General features: G+C 54.3%; 1 protein-coding gene across 1 annotated transcript; it reads left to right on the top strand.

The window, feature by feature from the left end:
* The first annotated feature begins 1,833 nt into the window (after positions 1-1,833).
* On the top strand, positions 1,834-20,292 carry LIPE (lipase E, hormone sensitive type). The gene is made up of 13 exons (XM_049787504.1): positions 1,834-2,713; positions 4,760-4,899; positions 4,988-5,104; positions 5,219-5,411; positions 12,799-13,334; positions 15,629-15,719; positions 15,800-15,945; positions 16,137-16,322; positions 16,452-16,746; positions 16,973-17,200; positions 17,338-17,511; positions 19,179-19,609; positions 19,711-20,292. The coding sequence occupies exons 1-13, from the start codon at positions 1,834-1,836 to the stop codon at positions 19,927-19,929; spliced, it is 3,636 nt and encodes a 1,211-aa protein (XP_049643461.1). The 3' UTR covers positions 19,930-20,292.
* The last annotated feature ends 1,092 nt before the right edge of the window (positions 20,293-21,384 follow it).

Here is a 21,384-nt window from a genome sequence, read left to right as displayed (position 1 = left end):
TCCCAGTTACTTCATACCCTTCCTCAAAAATCACTGTATGGGGGCCGGAGAGATAGCATGGAGGTAAGGCATTTGCCTTTCATGCAGAAGGTCATCGGTTCAAATCCCGGCGTCCCATATGGTCCCCCGTGCCTGCCAGGAGCAATTTCTGAGCATGGAGCCAGGAGTAACCCCTGAGCACTGCCAGGTGTGACCCAAAAACAAAAAAAAAAAAAAAATCACTGTATGGTGCTGACACTGTTTGGTGCAGCACCAAACATTGGCCATCAAAGATGGAACCAATCTACCTAGTTGTCTGAGTGCCACCAGGAGTGACTTTGGGACGATTAAACATTGGTTGGGAACCCCCCACATCCCTTTATAAAAAAAAAAAAAAAAAAAGGCAATTACAATAACTAATTAGACATGGTACTATCAAAGATTTTTTTTTTTTAAGGAAAACTGGTGCCTGGGGACCTAGGTAAGAGATCAAATAATGGAGCAAATAGTGGCACAAATGCCTGCCATGTGTAAATTTTGAGTCTGACTTCTGGTATTGCATGCCCCATCTCTATACTGCACAAGGCTGGTTCCTGAGCACTATTGATCAGAGTACCAATATGCCAGCCATGAACTGCAAGAGAAAAGAGTCACTGGAAGTGGTTCCCCCAAAGGGATACATATGAAAAATAAAGAAAGTCTTGCACATAAATTACCTTAAATATTTATAATTCGCTGTGGTGTTTTTGGTCTTGGGGCCACATCCTGTAAGCTCTGCACTCTATGCTTGTGTTATAACTCCAGCCCCTATTTATTTATTTATTTATTTATTTATTTTTGGGTTTTGGGCCACACCTGTTTGACGCTCAGGGGTTACTCCTGGCTATGCGCTCAGAAATCGCTCCAGGCTTGGGGGGATGGAACCGTGGTCCCTCCTACACTAGCACTTGCAAGGCAGACACCCTACCTCCAGCACCACCTTCCCAGTCCCCCAATTTATAATTATTATTATCATCATCATTTACAGTCTACTCCAGAAGATATCCATGTAGAACCATAATTAAGGGATAGACAGATGCCAAAGATTTTAAACACCACTGAAAATTACTCCATCTTAAAAATGAAAGATATATATTTTTAAATGGGCATGAAATGATTAATATGACAAAATTAAGCTGACTAACAAAGACTAAAGAGGAAAAACACGGGCCCGGAGAGATAGCACAGCGGTGTTTGCCTTGCAAGCAGCTGATCCAGGACCAAAGGTGGTTGGTTCGAATCCCGGTGTTCCATATGGTCCCCCATGCCTACCAGGAGCTATTTCTGAGCAGATAGCCAGGAGTAACCCCTGAGTACCGCTGGGTGTGACCCAAAAACCAAAAAAAAAAAAAAAAAAGAGGAAAAACACATTTCTAACTCTAAAATACAGATCCTACCTACCTCTCAGATCCTTTCCTTAAACATGAGAAGGGGAGAAAAACACTCCTTCAAAATCTGATTTGTCCTCTCAAATGAAACAGATGTTGGGATGTTTTTTCCTGAGGAGAAACAATTTACTGAGTGGTGACAGGGTGGGGCCCTATTTATGACACAAGAGGCCAAGCCCTTCCCCTATGAGAGAAGAGTACAGGGCATTCAGCTCCCTCCCCTTCTTAACCCTCCCCCCCCCACAGCAGGTGGCACAGAAGAGTAACACTTGGCACAAGAGTGAGGCCAGCAGTGGCCAACCCACTTGCCAACAGCCTTTAAAGTGGGGAGACCAGGGATGTCATGATGAAGGACTGAAACCAAAGGGAGGTGCCATCATGAGGAATTTGTAACCAAGGAAGCCTGGGGCGTAGTGAGCCAAGAAGAATGAAGCCTGGGAGATCAACATCTTTTGAAAGGGAAAAAACAGGGGAGCCAGGGACTAACTGGGAATCCGAGTCACATCAGACACCGATCACCCAACATCAGCTTGAGCCAGAAAATATACCTGCAGCCAGCTCAGCATGTAAGACTCAGCAGAGACCCAACATCCAACAGGAGCCTGCATTTCTGCACAGACCCCTCACTCAGCAGGAGTTGCTTGTCCAAGAGGAATATGAATCTCAACAGGAACCCAGAACCCAATCAAACTCGGTTTGGCAGCAAAAATGTCTTGCCCCAGGGGAGTCTGTGCTGCAGCAATCATTTCCCATGCAAAAGGCACCCCTCAGCCAACAAGATGCTACCTACCAGCAGGCATCCAGGCCAGAAAAGGAATCTGAGAATCAGCTTGAACCAGGATTAAGAGAGGATTGTGTCTCCCAGCCAGGAGATGGCTTCCCAGGATGGCTGCCCACAAATCAACAAGAATTTGGGTCCACATCTCCAATCCAATTGGGAAAGCCCACAGAACCTACATCCCTAGAGACACCAAGACCCTCAGACCCTCTGGCCCAGGAAGCCCCATCCCAGGAGAAATCTGAACCCAGGTGGAGCTTTCTTTCCAAACTGCAGGAATTGCCTTTCCCTCATCCAGCCCCAGAGTGGAAGACTTTTTTCAAGTTGGTCACAACTTCCAATTCAGAATTAGATATGGAATCCCCTTTGGAAACCACTTTGCCATACATGAAGGAGGATTCGGCATCAGAGCTGAAGCTGGTGTCCTTGAAGAGGAATTCTAGTTATGAAGTGAGGTCAGGATTGGGGGGGTCACAATTCCTCAGGAAGAATGTCGGTAACCTGAATCACAGGATCCAGCAGAGCACAGGTGAGTGTGAACCTGGAATGGTGCCTTGGAGAGACAGTCATAGGCGCCATCAAGAAGGATGAGGGGATTTTTAGGAGGGCAGGGGAGCTCTCCACCATCCCACCATGGTCCCCGTACATCCCCATTTGTCAGAGAGGCAAACTGAGGCAGGGAGAGAAAGGTGACAGCCACTGGGGCCAAGACTGGGAGGCAGAGTTCAGTTTCTTCCCCTGAGCCCACCTAGGGAGAATTTGGGGAAAATCAAACAAAAGTAGCAGAGGAAGGAAAATGGGGTTGTTGCCCAGCCTGAGGTACTTCCATCCACACCCCTCAGCTCCTAGCAGCCCGAACCCCAACAACACAACTCCCTCGCCAATGGAACAGGGCACCCAGCCAGCATCATTTTGGGGGCTCTCTGGGCCAGTGCCACTTGGCAGTCATGGGGTGCAGGGCTCCAGCTCCCTCACCCCCATGTTGGGGCGCTCATCCTTCTTTGAAGTGCCCAAACCCAGCCATATGGGGAAAGGGAGGTATGCACATTTTTCTCCATGGAATTTGAGGTGCCTGAACAATGTCGCTCTAGTCCTGAAGTTGAGGGGCGTCCTAACCAAGGTCAGTCAGGTGAGCCTGAAGGCCTAAGGGGTCCATAAAGTTAACCTTCTGAGGGAAGAGTCATTGGGTGGCATACACTGTGAGAAGGGCCAGGACGGAAAGAAGGACGGTGGGAAGGAAGGGCAGGTTCTGGAAACCTCCACACCCTCCCAGGGCTGCCTTCAGTCTGAGGCGCCAAGCACGAAGCAGCTGAGGTTGTGCGCATGCGCCCGAGGTCACGTGCCTCAGTAGCTGCTGGATGCGCATGCGTAAGGCTCCTGTTTTCCCGCCTTTTCCTCAGCACATGCGCGGAGAGGAGCATTTACTCTCCCATCTCTTCCTTTCCGTTCTTAGACAAGGAAAAGAGAAGGCAGAGGTGGAGGAGGAGAAATCGTCTCCGAAATAGGAGAAGAAATAGGGGCGGGAGAAATAATAGCATGGAGGCAGGCGTTTGGCTTGCATGCAGAAGGACGGACGGTGGTTCGAATCCCCACATCCCACATGGTCCCCTCTTGAGCCTGCCAGGAGGAACTCCTGAGCGCTGCCGGGTGTGACTCAAAAAGCAAAAAATAAATAAAAATTAAAAATATATAAGGGCCGGAGAGATAGCATGGAGGCAGGGCGTTTGCCTTGCATGCAGAAGGACGGTGGTTCGAATCCCCACATCCCATATGGTTCCCCCCCTTGAGCCTGCAGGAACGATATTTGAGCGTAGAGCCAGGGTAATCCCTGAACGCTGGTGACTCAAAAACCAGTAAAATAAAATACCAAGAGCCTAGAGGCTGGAGAGATAGCATGGAGGTAGGGTATTTGCCTTGCATGCAGAAGGACGGTGGTTCGAATCCCCACATCCCATATGGTTCCCCCCTTGAGCCTGCCAGGAGTGATTTCTTTTTTGTGTGTGTGGTTTTTGGGTCACACCCGGCAGTGCTCAGGGGTTATTCCTGGCTCCAGGCTCAGAAATTGCTCCTGGCAGGCACGGAGGGACCATATGGGACGCCGGGATTCGAACCGATGACCTCCTGCATGGAAGGCAAACGCCTTACCTCCATGCTATCTCTCCGGCCCCCAGGAGCAATTTCTGAGCCTGGAGCCAGGAATAACCGCTGCTGGGTGTGACCCCAAAAAAATTTTTTTCTCAAAAAAAAAAAAACCCCACTCTCAATTTGACTGGCTTAAAAAAAGAAGAAGAATAAAAGTAGAGGGCCCGGAGAGATAGCACAGCGGCTTTTGCCTTGCAAACAGCCGATCCAGGACCAAAGGCGGTTGGTTCGAGTCCCGGTGTCCCATATGGTCCCCCGTGCCTGCCAGGAGCTATTTCTGAGCAGACAGCCAGGAGTGACCCCTGAGCACCGCCGGGTGTGGCCCAAAAACCAAAACCAAAAAAAGAATAAAAGTAGAAAAGTAGAAGTAGTAGGATGGGACCAAGTGCAAGCGGGCCGAAGGCGGGGCTTGTAGGCAGGGCCATGCCTCCAGGGCTGGCGCCCCGCCTCTACCTTGAATCGCCCCTGAACTCACCACCCCAGGGCACCGCACACTCCGTCCCTGGCCGAACGGAAGGAAGCCCAGCGGGCAGGCCTGGGCCCCTAGAATCTAGGGGATCCCGAAGTGGGAAGGTGAGTGGAAAAGGCACGGCTGAATAGCCATCCAGCCCAGACTTGAACTTTCGAGGTTCCCTGGCTGAGGGGGGCCACCCCTCGCCAGCCCGGGGGGCACCTGCCCGAAGGCCGCTTTTCGCTGCCCTCAGGGGCTGCATTTTTGTGGGCCCCGGGCCCTTTAATGCCGTGTAACGAACGGGGCGGGCCAGGCCTGGCCTTAGCGGTTAGGGGCGGAGTCCGAACCCCAGGACTGGCCTGGATTGTTTGGGGGCGGGCGGGACCCAGAAAGGAGCGCGCCCGTGATTGGACAGTCTGGACGGACACGGAGGCCCTGTAGTGTGGGGTGGACTCTCCGCCGGTTCTCCCTGGAATTGGCTGGCACCCCGGGACCGTGGGGACGGCGGAGAAATTGATGGAGTCCGCGGGGGACAGGGGGCCCGACGAGGCCCCCCAAGGCCCGGCCTCGAAGAAGGCCAAAAAAGGCTCCAGGAGCCTCAACCCCCGACAATGGCGGAGAGGCAAGGCCAAAGGTGAGCACCCCCAAGGGACCCCCAAGGTCCCCCGAGGGGACCGATCCACGATCCCGATGAATGGCGGAGCCCTGCGAGCCCTTTGCCTCTTTTGGAGACGGTGGGCGGAGGAATGTGGGATGATCCATTCATGTGAGACGTGGGGTGATGTGTGAGTGGAATATTCCTCCCTGGCATTATTAGAAACTACTGGAGGAGAGTCCAGAATGCGAGTGTCCTGGACCAAGTGTCTACTTGGGCTCCTGACTCCCCACTCCCCCACGCGTGATCCAGGGCTCTCCATTTGCTGGGTGACCGTGGGAAACTGCGGTCCTTGGTGCACCTGGGAAATGATCCGTGTCCCTTTTCTAGCCTTCCACAATCTTGGGAGGATAATGAAGAGCATTAGAGGCTGTTACTCAAAAAAGAAGTTTAGGGGCAAGTCAGAGCAAGGTAGGAGGAGAGGGATGCCCAGTACTGGGGGATGCACCGGTGTCAGCACCGCCCACAGCATCCCTGACAACTCGTGGCTACCTCGTGGGTCCATCCGTTCATTTTCCAAAACCCCCTGCTTCAGCCCAGGCTACTTGAGCTGACCCTCACGTTTCCAGGGGGTCCTGGAATAGCAGTGGAGCACCATACCCCCTCTCTGGAGATGATGGGAGGTACTTGTCACTTAGGTTCTCCACCAGATCTGAACAGGCCTGAGACAAACAAAAGCTAAGACTAGCCTTGCACTCCAGTTGTGTTTGTCAGTTCAAAAGCAACGGAAATTTCTGTGCAGGAAAGAAACTGATATGGCCCCCCAACTCCCCTTAGTGACCACAGAGTAAAATGGGAGTTTTAAGTAGCTGCAGACCCACTGGCAGGTTTAGATAGCTTCAGAGCCCAGACTGAGGCCCAAGCTCATTGTCACGAGACCGCCTTACAGCAGGGCAGATCAGAGTTAAGACTGCTGTGAGGGAGACCTGTTGTTCCTCAGGCAATGAACTGTAGGCCCTGAGCACCAGGCTCCCTCTCTCCTTTCTTGCCACCACTTTCTGAGCTCTAGACTGAGGATAATGGCAGGTGATTTGACTTGTTAGGACTATTGTGAAGTTTGAGTGAGTGTAGTGCGTTTGGCATCAGCCCATGGTAAGCCCTCAGATAAGGTGGAGGTTATTACAGTTCCATATGATAGTGAGCTTCCAAAGATTGGACTGTGACTATCTTGTTTACCCTGCATTTCCGGCGCCTGACATGCCAAGCACATTGATACTCAAATAGTTATTGGGTTAATTTGTCACGGAATGTCACACAGAGATGCTTCTCGTGAAGAGTCTGAACCTCTTGAGTAAGGCTTCCTACCCTGGCCAACTCACAAACCCATGGGCCCACCTCACAGAAGTTTCATGTCCCCAGGCTCCTCACATTTCCTGAGGTTCTTTCTGCCTTAGTGCCAGGCCTCAGCTGAGTGAATCAGCCCCTGCTATGCTGCCCCAAGGGCATTCAGGCTATCTAGAGTGATCCAAGTCATCAGTTTGATCTTGCCAATAACTAGATGACGCTACCCTCATTACCATTACCCCATTTTCCAGGTGACAGTCCTAGAAGCAAAATGTCATCTGCCTTCTTAACCTTGCCCCTGATTGCAGAGAGGGTCACACTGCCTTCTGGGGGCAGAGTGGATGATCTTCAAACTGCTGTGCCCTCTTTGGTTCTGGACCCCAAATCCAGTCTCAAAGATTCATTCCCAACCCATTCTATCTGGGACTGTGCCCCAGCTCTTCATGGGATCAGCTCATAGTTGAGCTGGGGACATAGCCATTACACCAATAATCCCACAAATCCGATATGACTATAAAGTAAGCACAACAAGGGAAATATTAAAAATATGTCAGAGGGACACTTCCCAAGGAGGTGACATTAGGTCCAAGGATAAGCATCTGTTCATATTTAGGCAAGAGGGTTGGGACAGATAGGTGACAGAATGAGCAGAGACCTCAAGGCTCAAGGAAGCAGACAAGGTAGAACCATAGAACAGTGGGGAGGGGGTGTTTACCTTGCTTATGGTCAACTTGAGTTCAATCCCTGGTATCCCATATGCTCTTCAAGAACCTTCAGGAGTAATTCCTGAGTGCAGAGGCATGAGTAACCCCCAAGTGTTGCTGGGTGTGGCACCAAATCAAAAACAAAACAAAGAGAACAGGGGCCAGAGAGGTGGTGCTAGAAGTAAGGCATCTGCACTAGCCTAGAACAAACTGAGGTTCAATCCCCCAGTGTCCCAGATGATCCCCCCAAGCCAGGGGCAATTTCTGAGTGCATAGCCAGGAGTAACCTCTGAGTGTCAAATGGGTGTGCCCCCCCCCAAAAAAAAAAGAGAACAAGCCTCTACAAGGCAGAGAGATCTGAGCAGGGAAATGGTGTAGAGAGGCACCTGGGAAGCTAAGGGCCCACACACTACCTGGCTTGGGGGACCACAGCCAGTATTTGTGGCCTTATCCTAAAAGAAAGATGTGGAAGGGTTAGAAGTATGTAAACATTTATGTTTGCAGAAGATCCCCTGAGAGTAGGAGAGATAGTATAGGGATTAAAGCACTCCCTTGGGACCTGAGAGATAGCACAGAGGTAGGGCCTTTGCCTTGCAAGCAGCTTATCCGGGACAGACAGTGGTTCGAATCCCGGCATGCCATATGGTCCCCCCAAGCCTGCCAGGAACAATTTCCGAGCACAGAGCCAGGAGTAACCCCTGAGCGCTGCTGGGTGTGACCCAAAAAACAAAACAAAAAAAAATGCACTTACCTTGCTTGGGGCTGAGCAGGGTTCAATATCTGACACCACATAAAGTCCCCCAAGCCCCACCAAGAGTGAGCCTTGGGGGCCAGAGAAATAGCATGGAGGTAAGGCGTTTGCCTCGCATGCAGTAGGATGGTGGTTTGAATCCCAGCATCCCATATGGTTCCCTGAACCTGCCAGGAGCAATTTGTGAGCATAGAGCCAGGAGTAACCCCATAGCGATGCCAGCTGTGACCCAAAACAAACAAAAAGAGTGAGCCCTGAGCAACATCAGATGCGACCAAAACCCCCTATCTTAAAAAAAAAAAAAAAAAGGAAAAAGAAACAGACCCTAGGCTGCTCTGTGGGGAAGAGGCTGAAAGAGGAAAAACTAAACACAGTTGTTACAATCATACTAATGAGGAGGCAGTGAGATGGGAATGAGAGCCAGATTCCAGAGATTTCTAGAGGCTAGAGATAGGTGGGAACGGGAAGAAGCAGTGTCACCAGAGGATGCTCTGGATCCTGGCAGATGATAAAACATGCTCCCACACACATCCCGTGCATACAGCAAGACCAGATACATACCGATGTGAGAAAAGCATTCACACCTCCAGACTCCCAGATAAAGCAGAGTACACACATGCAGGCTCAGCAGTACTTGGAAGCCTTGATAATGAATGCCAGCCTGCCTCGTGGCATACTAAGAAACACAACACCTCGGTGTAGTGTGGAGACAGTACAGCAGATTCAAGTGCCAGACCCAGGTTCCAGCCTCAGCACATGGTCCCCCAATCTCGCAAGGGCAGACCTGGAGCCTTCCAGAACGGCCTAATAGTCTGTGTGTCCCTGGCACCATATAGTAGCCTCCTGTGCATGCTGGCCAGTTGGCAAGGAAGCATTCAAAAGGTCCTCAGGCTTCCTGAGAATTGGAAGGCCCTTCTCCTTCCACCAAAAGCATACATAGATGGAGAAAAAGTATTGAAACATCCACTACCAAAGGGGGAACAGCTGGTGTCATCACAGTGAATACTGTGGACACAGCCCCAGTGACAGCCCACATGGGGCAGAAGTGAGAAGCACCATCTTTGCTGCCCTGTAACCCTAGGAGGTCCCGTCACCTCTCTTAGCCTCAGTTTTCTCATCTGCCAGAGGGGTGAGAATGATCGCCAGATTGTAGATGGCTGAACCAAGTTATTTCTTTTTGGGTTTGGTTTGGTTTTGGTTTTTGGGGGGGTCACACCCGGTGGTGCTCAGGGGTTACTCCCAGCTGTGTACTCAGAAATTATTCCTGGCAGGCTCTGGAGACCATATGGGATGCCAGGAATTGAACCCAAGTCCATCCTGGGTCAGCTGCATGCAAGACAAAGGCTTTACCGCTGTGCTATTGCTCCAGCCCCTGAACCAAGTTATTTCAAAGAAGGCACCTAAATAGAACAGTGTGCGGTGCTCAGCCAAACCTTTTCTCCAGCCTCCCCCCACTTCCTTCCACATGGCCTTTCCCATCCTGTCCCCTCTCCAGAGACCTAAGCCCAGGCTAGATCTGGCTGGCCAATAGCTTTTTAGGGCAGAGGACTAGTGCCCAAACAACTGGACCCCTCAGTGCTACCTCTGCCCCAGTCCTCGCCATGGCCCTAATGAACCTGCCTCTGCCCCAGTACCCTCTGCCTAAGATTCTTGGCAACTGCCACACCTCATCTTCCTGGCTCTGCTCAATCCAGCCCCCCAGGGAACTTCCTGGAATGGGGCATAGGGCAAGGCCCTGAACTCCTGAGGCCTAACAGGAAAACTCTGCCCTAAGACTTTGGGCAACCACCTCTTCAACTTTCTCAAGCGCTCTAGCCCACAGATGGGGGTTAGGAAACAGGAAATCGTGGAACTATGGTCTAATGTGCAGTGACTAACAAACACTTGCTGTTCGTCATGCACTGTCAGGCAGGTATAGCAGGGTATAAAGCAAGGATCCAGCCCTTAGGGGGCTGCATTCTAGTGCAGGGACAGAGAAAGTAGCATAAATGGTCACTTGGATGGATGCTAGATGGGAACAGCATGCTCTATAGGAGCTGAGAAAAGGGATCCTGTGTCCCTGGCAGCACCACCTGTGATCAGAGAATGCCCAGTCAAGCCACCAAGTCACAGCAATCCCGGCCTCTGTCTGCCAAGAAAGAGCCACCCTCTTCTAAGGTCTATCTGCCTCCTGTAGGCATTTGCTGAGAACATTACCCCAGGGTGTCTGTTTCCCCAGGTTGGATACTGAGAGACCACAAACAGGCCTCACCTGCAGACTAAACACTCCCTGAGGCACTGCTCCTAATCTCTATTTGTGATTCTAGATTATGTTTCCTAAAGAGCCTCACCTTCACACCTGAAAGCATCACACCTCCTGGAAACCTGGCTCTGCTCCTGGGATGAGAGAATGATTCTGTAATAGAGCATCAGGACTTTCTAGAAAGGACAGTTCAGTGATGGCATAGAATCATGAAGGAGCAGATAGGGAATCACTCTGAGAAAAAGACAAAAGGGCTGGCCGGGCCAGCAGCACATGAAGGGCAGGTGGAGGGACTCTCAGAACCTGGGTTTCCCATACTGACCAGTACAGGGTGCCCTGTGGGGAAACACCACATAATAGGCCTTCAACACTGGCCCCTGGTTGAACTTGGCACTGTCCTTAATTGACTTTTGTTCTCCCAGAAGAGATAAGCAAGACCGGCTCCCCTCTCCCCACCACAGCTGGGGCTGACTGTGCCAGGGCAGTGGTGGGGGTGGGGGTGGGGAGGACAGAGACTGAGATCACTGCAACTTTGCTACTGGAATCCACCAAGGGGAGAGGGAGGACAGATGGCTGTGGAGGCACAGCTTGATCAGGATGGGAGTAAGATTCTGGAGCCTGAGAAAGGAGGCCAGGGCCAGGACCCCCAGGTCTGAGAGAGGAGGGGCTGGGGGCTTCTAGTCCTGGATCTGAGGAAAAAGGGGGCTGGAGCTTCTAGTCTTGGGTCTCAGGGAAAAGAGGGCTGGGGCTTCCATTCCTGGGTCTGAGGGAGGAGGCACTGTAGATCTGAGCTCCTGGATTCAGAGGCCATTCAGCCTGGCTGAGTGGGGGTAGGGAGTTGGACTCCTGCTCTGTTTACAGCACGTGGTGCACACTGTCCTTTCGGGGTGGGAGGTGGAGCGTGGCCACACCCTGGGCAGGCCAGGCCCCTCTCCTGGTTTATCACCACGGTAGCTGGTGACACTAACCACAGTTCCGCTGTCCAGCCCTCCGAGGCAGATCCTGCCGGGAGCTCTGAAGAGACCTGGGAGGGGTGAGTGCACAGCCCGCTGCCCGCTGGATAGGAATGTCTGCTGGTAGGCCCCAGGGCATTCCAGGGAAAGGAGCCTAGAAGGGATCAGGGCCTGGTAAGAAACTGAGTGAAATTGAAGAGGGATAAATCTCAGTAGCCAAAGGCTGCCACCCCATCAAGTGGGACTAGCTGGGTGACAGGCTGAGGGTGTCAGACCTAAAGTGTGGGAGGTAGGCTTGGGGCAACAGAGGAGGCCCAGAGCTGTGGCAGGAAAGCAGCAGAGACTAGGGCCCTCTGAGATCAGGATTTGAACTCTGCTGTGCCAGTTCCAGTGCTGCATCCAGCTCCTGAGTTCACACTTCTAAGTCTTAGTCTTCTTATCTGTAAAGTGGGGATGCTCGAAAGTCCAACTAAGGCGGTCTAGGTCTCCACAGGGTTTCCCAGGGCCACCTGAGTAAGCACTGAAAGGTATTAACACAGGGCCTGGGACTGAGTAAGCACAAAGTCATAGGCAGCAGTGATACGAGGGCAAATAGACCACAAGAAAGCCAAAACCCTGAGTGGAACCAGCTTTGGGCTCCTGTAGTTGACCCTGGAACTGGAGTTTGCAGGGGGGTCCACAGCCACCCTAGAAGGAACCAAAAAAGACAGAAGAGCCTCCTCCAATCTAGATAAGATTAGAATTAGGATTTCCTGTGACAACACCACGCTGATGGTGAAAGGGTGCTGAGGGCTGAGCACTTTCAAACTTTGGTGAAGAAGGGCTTACAAGGGTGATACCTGGGGCCTGATTCTTCAAACCTGGAGAACTCAGGGGGAGCCTGGGCTCCAGGAGACTAAATGGAGAGAGAAGCCTGAACTCTTGGGGTCCTAGAAGGAAGAAGGTGCAGGAATAGTGGTGCTGTAAAATCAGATAGGTTGACCAAGGAGTTTTTAGACTCCGGGATCCAAGAAAGGGAAAAATGGCCAAAGACAAAGGAAGCTTCTGAGTTCAGGAGGGAAGAAGGCAGGGATATTTGATGGGTCTGAGGAGACTGCATGCAGCTAGACTCTGGAATCTACAGAGTGCAGCTGGGGATGGAAGTCGAGCTCTTGAGGGAAAAGTGACCTGGGTCCCTAGGGAAAAGAGACGGGACCCTGGACTAGGGAGCTGGAGACAGATAACTCATGGCTATACGGGAGAAGGCCAGGGTCTGGAACTCCTAAGTCTGAGGGAGGAGTATAGGACCTGGACCACGGGATCTGAAGGAGGAGGCCCTAGGGACCTGGGCTCCTGGGTCTGAGGGAAGAAGTGGAGGAAGCCAGAACTCCCGGTTCCATTCGAGCAGGGGTCACTTCAGCCCCACCTGACAGACCTCCCTACCTGCCTGCAGCCTCGTGGGTCGTACGCAGCATGGACCTCCACACAATGACACAGTCGCTGGTGACTCTGGCAGAGGACAACATGGCCTTCTTCTCTAGCCAGGGCCCTGGGGACACAATCCGGCGGTTGTCGGGTGTGTTTGCGGGTATTCGGGAGCAGGCGCTGGGGCTGGAGACCCCACTGGCCTACCTCCTGAGCATGGCGCACCTCTTTGACCTGGACGCAGAGACCCCCGCGAATGGGTACCGCAGCCTAGTTCACACAGTGCGCTGCTGCCTGGCACACCTGCTGCACAAAGCCCGCTACGTGGCCTCCAACCGCCGCAGCATCTTCTTCCGTACCCACCATAACCTGGCAGAGCTTGAGGCCTATCTGGCCGCCCTCATCCAGCTCCGCGCCCTGACCTACTATGCCAAGCACCTTCTGGCCACCAACCAGACAGGGGGCCTCTTCTTCGAGGGGGAAGAGGAGGTGCTGTCCGAATTCCTACGCGAGTACGTCAGGCTCCACAAGGGCTGCTTCTACGGCCGCTGCCTGGGCTTCCAGGTGAGGCCTTGCTGTTCCCCGGGCCTGCGAGTGTACCTAGCCCCAAGCAGTCACTGAGCCCCTGTGTTCTAGGATTGGGAAAATGACAGGTGTCCAGAGGGGAGGCCATCTAGTACCTACACAGGGTGCCCCTGACAGATCTGCCCTCCATGGAGGAGGGCAACAGTCTCTAGCTTGCAGAGCTGTTTGGCCCCTCAAGGCCTCTGTGTTGGAGCCGGAAGCTAGTTGTCCATTATGTGCTCTAAGGCCATATGAAAGCACTGGTCCCATGTAGCTCTCCTCATTGACAGAGAGGATGTGAGTCCATATACTGAGGTTCCAGGGGGAGGCTGCAGCTACTTCTGATAGGAGGTGTAGAATCTCAGGGGGCTGTGTACTGAGGTGGAAGGCCCATACCTGGCATTGATGTTATTCAGGATCATTCCTAACAGTGCTTGAGAGTCCATAAGTGGTGCTTGGGATCAAACCAGCATTGGCTGTATGCAGATGCATAAGCACCTTACCCTCTGTACTCTCTCTTCGGTCCTAGAATCACAGGCTTTCTTTTGTTTGGGGGCCACAAACAGCAATGCTTGGGGTACTTCTGGCTCAGGGATCACTCGGGATCCAGGAACTTTATGAGATGCTAGGGATCAAATCCAGGTAGGCCTTGCACAAGGCAAGCACCCTCCCCATTGGCCCTAGAATCCCATCAGGGGCCCCCCTTATACCAGATACAGGGACCTGACCCAGTAGCAGGCCTGCTCGTTTCTGCCCTCTCCATGCCCCATTAAGCTATGACTCAGCACAGAGGGGACATAGCTCCAGGTCCTTGGAGTCATAGAAGTAATTAGGAAGGCCAGAGGAATAATACAGGGGTGCAGGCACTTGGCTTGTATGCTGCTGACCCCGAATCAGTCCCCCCGCATCTCATACGGTCCCATAAGCAACACCAGGAGTGATTCCTGAGCTGAGAGCCAGGAGTCCTAAGACCGCTGGCTGTGGGCCCAATCCCCCCCCCAACTCCTCAAATAAAAAGTAGTTTGGGGGGGCCGGGCGGTGGCGCTGGAGGTAAGGTGCCCGCCTTACCTGCGCTAGCCTAGGAGACGGACCGCGGTTCGATCCCCCGGCGTCCCATATGGTCCCCCAAGCCAGGAGCGACTTCTGAGCGCATAGCCAGGAGTAACCCCTGAGCGTTACCGGGTGTGGCCCAAAAACCAAAAAAAAAAAGTAGTTTGGGGACTCTGCAAATTAGACATCCTTGGGTCATCAAGGTCCTTCCTGGTTCCCCCAAACTTTAGCATTGGGAACCCCAACAGCAAGTATATGTAACTTCTCAGACTCTCTGGGCCTCCCCCAATCCCAGAAATAGCTGGCCTAGGACCCAGCCTGGTTGCCCTTCCTCTGACCCCAAAGTATCGATCAACCAGCTGTGGCTCCTCCCCCGTGTCCCCATCCTGACCTTTGAGCAAAGGAGAAAGACCCAGGGACTTCCTGAGCCACGATGGCCAGGCACCCTTGTGCTCTCTGACCCACTGGGCCTGCAGCCAGGGACAAGGCCATTCCAGGCAGCTACAACCCAGCCGACCATGCAACAGAACAGGTGGCTGTGGTGTGGACCCTGCTCACCCTGTGCCCCCAGCATCAGTCGAGTGAACAAAACGAGCTGGCTGGTGTGGCCTTGCCCTCCTGTGATCTGTCCCCCTACTGACATTTCTCAGCCTCCAGACTTCTCTCCCTGTTTGGCTGAATGGGGAGTGGGGGAAACTCTCAGAAGAGCTGGGGGACCCTTTGGTGGCCAGGGAGAGAAGCTAAGGCTGCTTCACGCAAAGCCTGTGCTCCAGCTCAGAGTCATACCCAAGCCCTCTGCTGTCTCGGAAGTCTGTCCCATACCTGGTCCCCACTCTGTCTTTGTCACCGTCTTCGATTTCCAGGAAGTCCTTGCCCACTCTCAGTCCGCAGCCCTCCAAAGCCCCGCCCCCAAAACCAGTGCCAGTCTTCTGAGTCTCCTCCTGTTCCTCTACCTAACTCACTACTCCCACCTTGCCTTTTCCATGCCAGGCCTATCTGTACCCTCTGCAGGCCACAGTCTAGCTCTTCTTTGTCCTCTCACAGCTGGGTAGCTGCCGTCAGGTCTGCTGGGGTTCTAGTGTCTGCACCAACTTCATCTCTGGCCCACCTCTGCTCCATGGAGGGGCCTGGAATGACCTGGTACACAGGCCTTACCAAATGTCAGAGTGCCCACATCACCCCCCAGGGCCCTACCCTGCCACCCCCATCCTGGGCAGCAGGTGACACAGCCACCTCTCTCGCAGTTCACGCCTGCCATCCGGCCCTTCCTGCAGACCATCTCCATCGGGCTGGTGTCCTTCGGGGAGCACTACAAGCGCAATGAAACAGGCCTTGGTGAGTCCCTTGGACACCCATCCGGCCCCTTCCCACTCTACCAGCCCGCCAGGCTCCTTGACCCACCTCGTGACCCCCAGGTGTGACCGCCAGCTCCCTTTTCACCAGCGGCCGCTTCGTCATCGACCCAGAGCTTCGGGGGGCGGAATTTGAGAGGATCACGCAGAATCTGGATGTGCACTTCTGGAAAGCTTTTTGGAATGTCACGGAAATCGAGGTGCTATCGGTGAGCATGTGGCCCACAAGGGCCCCAGCCTCGGACCCAGGGCCACCAGGTCAAAGCCACATCTGGCCTCTCCTGGACGCGTTGCCTAGGCAGGACACAGGAGGAGAAAGACTGGGAATCAGAGGGGAGATAAGGGGAAACCCCCAAATGCAGCATCTCTCCAGCCCCTCTTCCCTCCCTCATTCCCCCAGTCTCTCGCCAACATGGCCTCAGTCACTGTGAAGGTCAGCCGCCTCCTCAGCCTGCCGCCTGATGCCTTTGAAATGCCGATGGCCTCTGACCCCAAGCGCCTGGTTACCATCGCACCCCCCATGGCCCATACAGGCCCGGGGCCCGTTCTCGTTAGGCTCATCTCCTACGAACTGCGAGAAGGACAGGTAGGGCCAGGACCAGAGCCCGGGAGCCTGGGCAGCCTTCCCCTGCACCTCCCATTATTCACCCTGTGCCCTTGAGTTTGTCCCCTGGATAGGGGGTAGCCTCTCTGCCGACCTGGCCTCTCTCCTCAGGACAGCAAAGCACTCAATGACCTGGTGAAGCCCGAGGGTCCCTGGATCCTGGACCGGTGGCCGCGTCCCATGAAGGTGCCCCGCTCCCGGGCCCTTGTCGTGCATATCCACGGTGGGGGCTTCGTGGCCCAGACCTCCAAGTCTCACGAGCCCTACCTCAAAAGCTGGGCGCAGGAGCTGGGCGCCCCCATCATCTCCGTTGACTACTCACTGGCCCCGGAGGCGCCCTTCCCCCGAGCACTGGAGGAGTGTTTCTACGCCTACTGCTGGGCCGTGCAGCACTGCCACCTGCTCGGTTAGCCAAACCCCACCTTCTCAGGGCCCCGGGCCCCTTGCTCCCACCTCAGCCTCCCCGGAACGGCCTCTGCACACCCCAAGTTCCAGTCCCTACTACTGCCCTCCCACCAGAAAAGCCTGCTTCACTCTCTCCACTAATTCACTAGATGTTGAGATGGGAGCCCCCCTGGAGGCCAGCACTCCTGGCCCAGAGGTCCCTCCTGACCATCCTTTCTCCAAACCAGGCTCCACAGGCGAGCGGATATGCCTTGCGGGGGACAGCGCAGGCGGGAACCTCTGCCTCACCGTATCCCTGCGGGCCGCAGCCTACGGGGTACGGGTGCCTGATGGCATCATGGCTGCCTACCCCGCCACCATGCTGCAGACTACGGCCTCTCCGTCCCGCCTGCTGAGCCTCATAGACCCCCTGCTGCCCATCAGCGTGCTCTCCAAGTGTGCCAGTGCCTATGCCAGTAAGGGCTAAGATCCCTGCGGGAGAGGGGAGAAGGGATGCCAGGGAGGTGGGGAGCTGGTACTTAAGGGCACCCAGGCCTGGCGGTGTGGGGGTGAACACTGAGCCCAGAAAGTAAAGAGCATATTCATTCGGCAGGTGGGGAAGCAGAGGTACAGTCCGACTCAGAGGAGGCGTTGGGCATGATGGGGCTGGTGCGGCGAGACACGGCCCTGCTCATCCGAGACCTCCGCCTGAGCGCCTCCTCCTGGCTCAACTCCTTCCTGGAGCTCAGTGGACAGAAAGTTAGGAAGAATTCCGAGGGCAAAGCAGGCAAGTGACACCCTACCACCACCACCCTTGGGGATAGTACTCCCAGAAAGAAGTACTAGGGAGAGGGTGGAAGCAGAAATCATCTTCCTGAAAGCCCACCCCTGGCCCCTACTACAAAGCCTGGATTTTTCCGCCACTGGTCACATCTTAGACATTCCCATGTTTTCAGTCCTCACAAGTCTGAGGCAGGCAGCCTGGGGCTCACACCTGGCTTGGCTACCCAAATCCCCCTGGCCCTTTCAGTTCTCCCAGATGTCAGCAGCGCCAAAAGGGTTCAGAGTACAGGTGCACCCCTTCTCCATTTCCCTCTCCCCATCCCCCTTGCAGGCCTCGAAAAGGGGGACCTCAGCTACAAAACAGTTTTCGGATCTTAAAGCACCAGCAACTCCTTTTCATCTCAGTCAAATGAGCATACTTTTCCGAGTAACTAGAATTGCTTGTTGAGGGGCCCAGAGCGGTGGTACAAGCGGTAGGGCATTTGCCTTGCATGCAGCTAACCTAGAACTGACTGCGGTTCGAACCCTCAGCGTCCCATATGGTCCCCCAAGCCAGGAGCGATTTCTGAACACATAGCCAGGAGTTATAAACCATGAGCGTCACCGGGTGTGGCCAAAAAAAAATTGCCTGTTGAAAGTAGACACAATTCCTATTTAGAAAGACTTTCCTATTGAATGTGATTAACATTTTGAGGTGTTAAACTTTAGGAAATTCCAGTGAAAGCAAAGAAATAGACATAAAACCAGTTCAAAGGGATTGGAATTTTAGGCATAAAAACCATTGAACACTGGGGTTTTCTTTACAGGATAAACGGTACAGGGGTTGCCCCTAAAGATATATGCCCCAGTCTACCTCTGAACTGTACCAAGCTCTAAACAGTCCTGGGACCCAGGTGTCTTGCTGCCTCTGTGGAATGGAGACAACACCACCTGTGGCTGGGACTGCTTGAATCTGCTTATGTCTCCTGAAACAGTTCTGCTAGGTGACCCCCGGGTCACAGAGCCTCATGCTGTCCTCTCAGTGCAATCAGGAGTGCACCAAAAACAACACCCCCCAGACCAGGCACCTAGTTGCCTGGTCTGGAAAAGATAAGAACACAAGGGAACCCGGATTCTAATGTGCCCAGGACTCTCTGCTCACACTGTATGGGCATGAGGATGCCCACTTTGCTCTGTGGGTGCAGGGATGGAAACCAGGGCCTCCCACATGGGACACAGGCTGTCACTCAGCACCGGGACATGGGGCAGCTGGACACACACAGTCCCCTAATCCTCCAGAATCTCTGTGCCTCCAAGGCGGGAAGGATTGGGGTAGGAGTCCCCCAAGGTAGTACTTAGGAGACCTGAGGCCCCTCCTGGAAATCCTCAGACAAATAGTTTTGTGTCAGAGCCTGAAGATGTGGTGCCGGAGGTGCCTGACCATCCCAATGGTGCTCAGTCGGGATTAAACTAAGGTCATGGGCATCACGGCAACTGCCTCACCCCTGTGCTAGTTCTGGGCCCTGTGGCTGCAGTTTCCCCCGCGGAGGGAGTGGAGGGGCATTCTAGGCTTCTGCAACCCTCGGATACAGATCCTCAAGAGGCACAGCCCTGTGAGTGACCCCACCACCACCACCCACGTCTGCACTCCACCCACACAGCCAGGCTGACCGTGTGACCATCTGCCCACAGAGTCCATGCGTCGCAGCGTATCAGAAGCGGCGCTGGCCCAGCAGAACGACCCGATGGGCACCGACTCTCTCAAGAGCCTGACCCTGCACCACGACCTGAGTCACAAGGGCAGCTCGGAGACCTTGAACCCTTCCGAGCTGTCGCTGTCGGCTGAGACGCTCAGGCCCTCCAAATCCTCGGAAGTCAACTTCCTGCTGGGCTCCGAAGAGGATGCGCCCGCCAAGGCCGGGGAGGCCAAAGAGGAGCAGCCGCCAGCCCCAGACAGAGCCCAAGGCGCGAATGGCGTCTTCCCCAAGGGCTTCCTTCCCCAGTTCTCCCAGGACATCCCGCAGATGCCCCTCGAGCCTTCCCCCATAGCCAAGAACCCCTTCATGTCCCCGCTGCTGGCACCGGACAGCATGCTGCAGACCCTGCCCCCCTTGCACATCGTGGTGAGCTGCGGGGGGCAAGGTCGGACAGGGCCTCGGGGAGTGGACGGTAGGAGCTGGGCAGAGGCGGGGGTGAGCTCACCTCCGCCCCACTCTCCTCGCAGGCATGTGCGCTGGACCCCATCCTGGACGACTCGGTCATGCTGGCGCGGCGCCTGCGGAGCCTGAACCGGCCGGTGACACTGCGCGTGGTGGAGGACCTGCCGCACGGCTTCCTGAGCCTGGGCGCGCTGTGCCAGGAGACGCGGCAGGCCTCGGCGCTGTGCGTGGAGCGCATCCGCCGCATCATCACGCTTCCGTCCGCACCCGTCCAGGTGCCCTAGGCCTCGTCTGAGCCCGCGGCGCGGGCGGGCGGCACTAAAGTCTCTGGCTCCCACCCGCGCCGGCCTCCATGGTGAATGCGCTCCCGGAGAGGGTGACAGGGCCCCCGCGAGAGGCTCGGGTGGGGACCCCATCCCCAATACTTGACTCCCCGGGAAGAGGCGAGCGGTGCCTTAACCTGGGGAGGGGGGAGGGCAGGGCCCAAAACTTTTAGACCCTGGCCTTAGGGTGGGGGCACCCAGAAAAATCAGGCTTATGGGGCTGGAGCTGTGGCGCAAGAGGTAGGGTTTTTGCCTTGCACCTAACCTAGGACAGAACGAGGTTCGAGTCCCCCAGCGTCCCATATGGCGATTTCTGAGCGCAGAGCCAGGAGTAATCTCTGAGCGTCAGCGGGAGTGCCCCCCAAAACACACACACAGCCCCCCCAAACACACACACAAACACACACACACACACACCCCAAAACAAAAGAAAGAAAGAAAATCAGGCTTGCAACTCCGGGACCTGCACTCCACCACTGCCTTCCATTGCTAATGCTGCTGCTGCCGCTTCGACCGCTCATCTGGCAAGGCGGTTTTTGTTCTGTTTGTAAATAAAAGTATTTCTTTAGTTTGGCCTCTTTCCAGTCGCGCGGATTTCTCCCGCCAGGGGGCAGCACAGCACATGGGTTCCGAGAAACATGAAACTGGATTCCCAGAAGGAAGGACCAACGCCCCTGATTCAGCCCTCTCAGACCTAACCCAAGGGGTGGGAGACTCAGACTCTGGGCTCTCTACAACTTCCCCGCGTAGCTCCAGCATCAGCACCCTCCCGGCAGGGGTCTCAAACTAAATTTACCTAGGGGCCTCAGGAGGCAAAGTCGGGGGTTATCCTTGAATGCAAAGTCAGTAGTAAGCCTTGAACATTGGGGGGTGTGACCCAAACAACTAAAACAAAACAAAAAGATTCCTCTAGAGCAGGGCCACAAAATGTTGTATGTAGGGGGCCCGGAGAGATAGCACAGAGGTGTTTGCCTTGCAAGCAGCCGATCCAGGACCAAAGGTGGTTGGTTCGAATCCCGGTGTCCCATATGGTCCCCCGTGCCTGCCAGGAGCTATTTCTGAGCAGACAGCCAGGAGTAATCCCTGAGCACCACCGGGTGTGACCCAAAAACCAAAAAAAAAAAAAAAAAAAAAAAGTTGTATGTAGGGCCGCAAACGGCCCGAGGGCTGCAAGTTTGAGACCCCTGCTCCAGGGGAAGGAAACCGCCATAGGTACCAGAGTCAGCGATGGAAACTCCAAGCAGAACAGGAGCAAAACTAACAGAAAACCAGCCACAAAAACTAGTCACCAAAAAACCAATTGGGAAGATGGTTCGAGGCTCAGGCATGTTTTCATGCAGAGGCCCACAGGAACTCGGAAAACTATCTTTTGGAGGGAAAGGAGTAGGAGTAGGAATAGGGCCAGAAATAATTTGG

The sequence above is a fragment of the Suncus etruscus genome, chromosome 14 (genome assembly GCF_024139225.1).
Source record: "Suncus etruscus isolate mSunEtr1 chromosome 14, mSunEtr1.pri.cur, whole genome shotgun sequence".
Classification (NCBI taxonomy): Eukaryota; Metazoa; Chordata; class Mammalia; order Eulipotyphla; family Soricidae; genus Suncus; species Suncus etruscus.
Note: the sequence above shows the minus strand (reverse complement) of the source record. Positions and strands in the feature narration are given on the sequence as shown.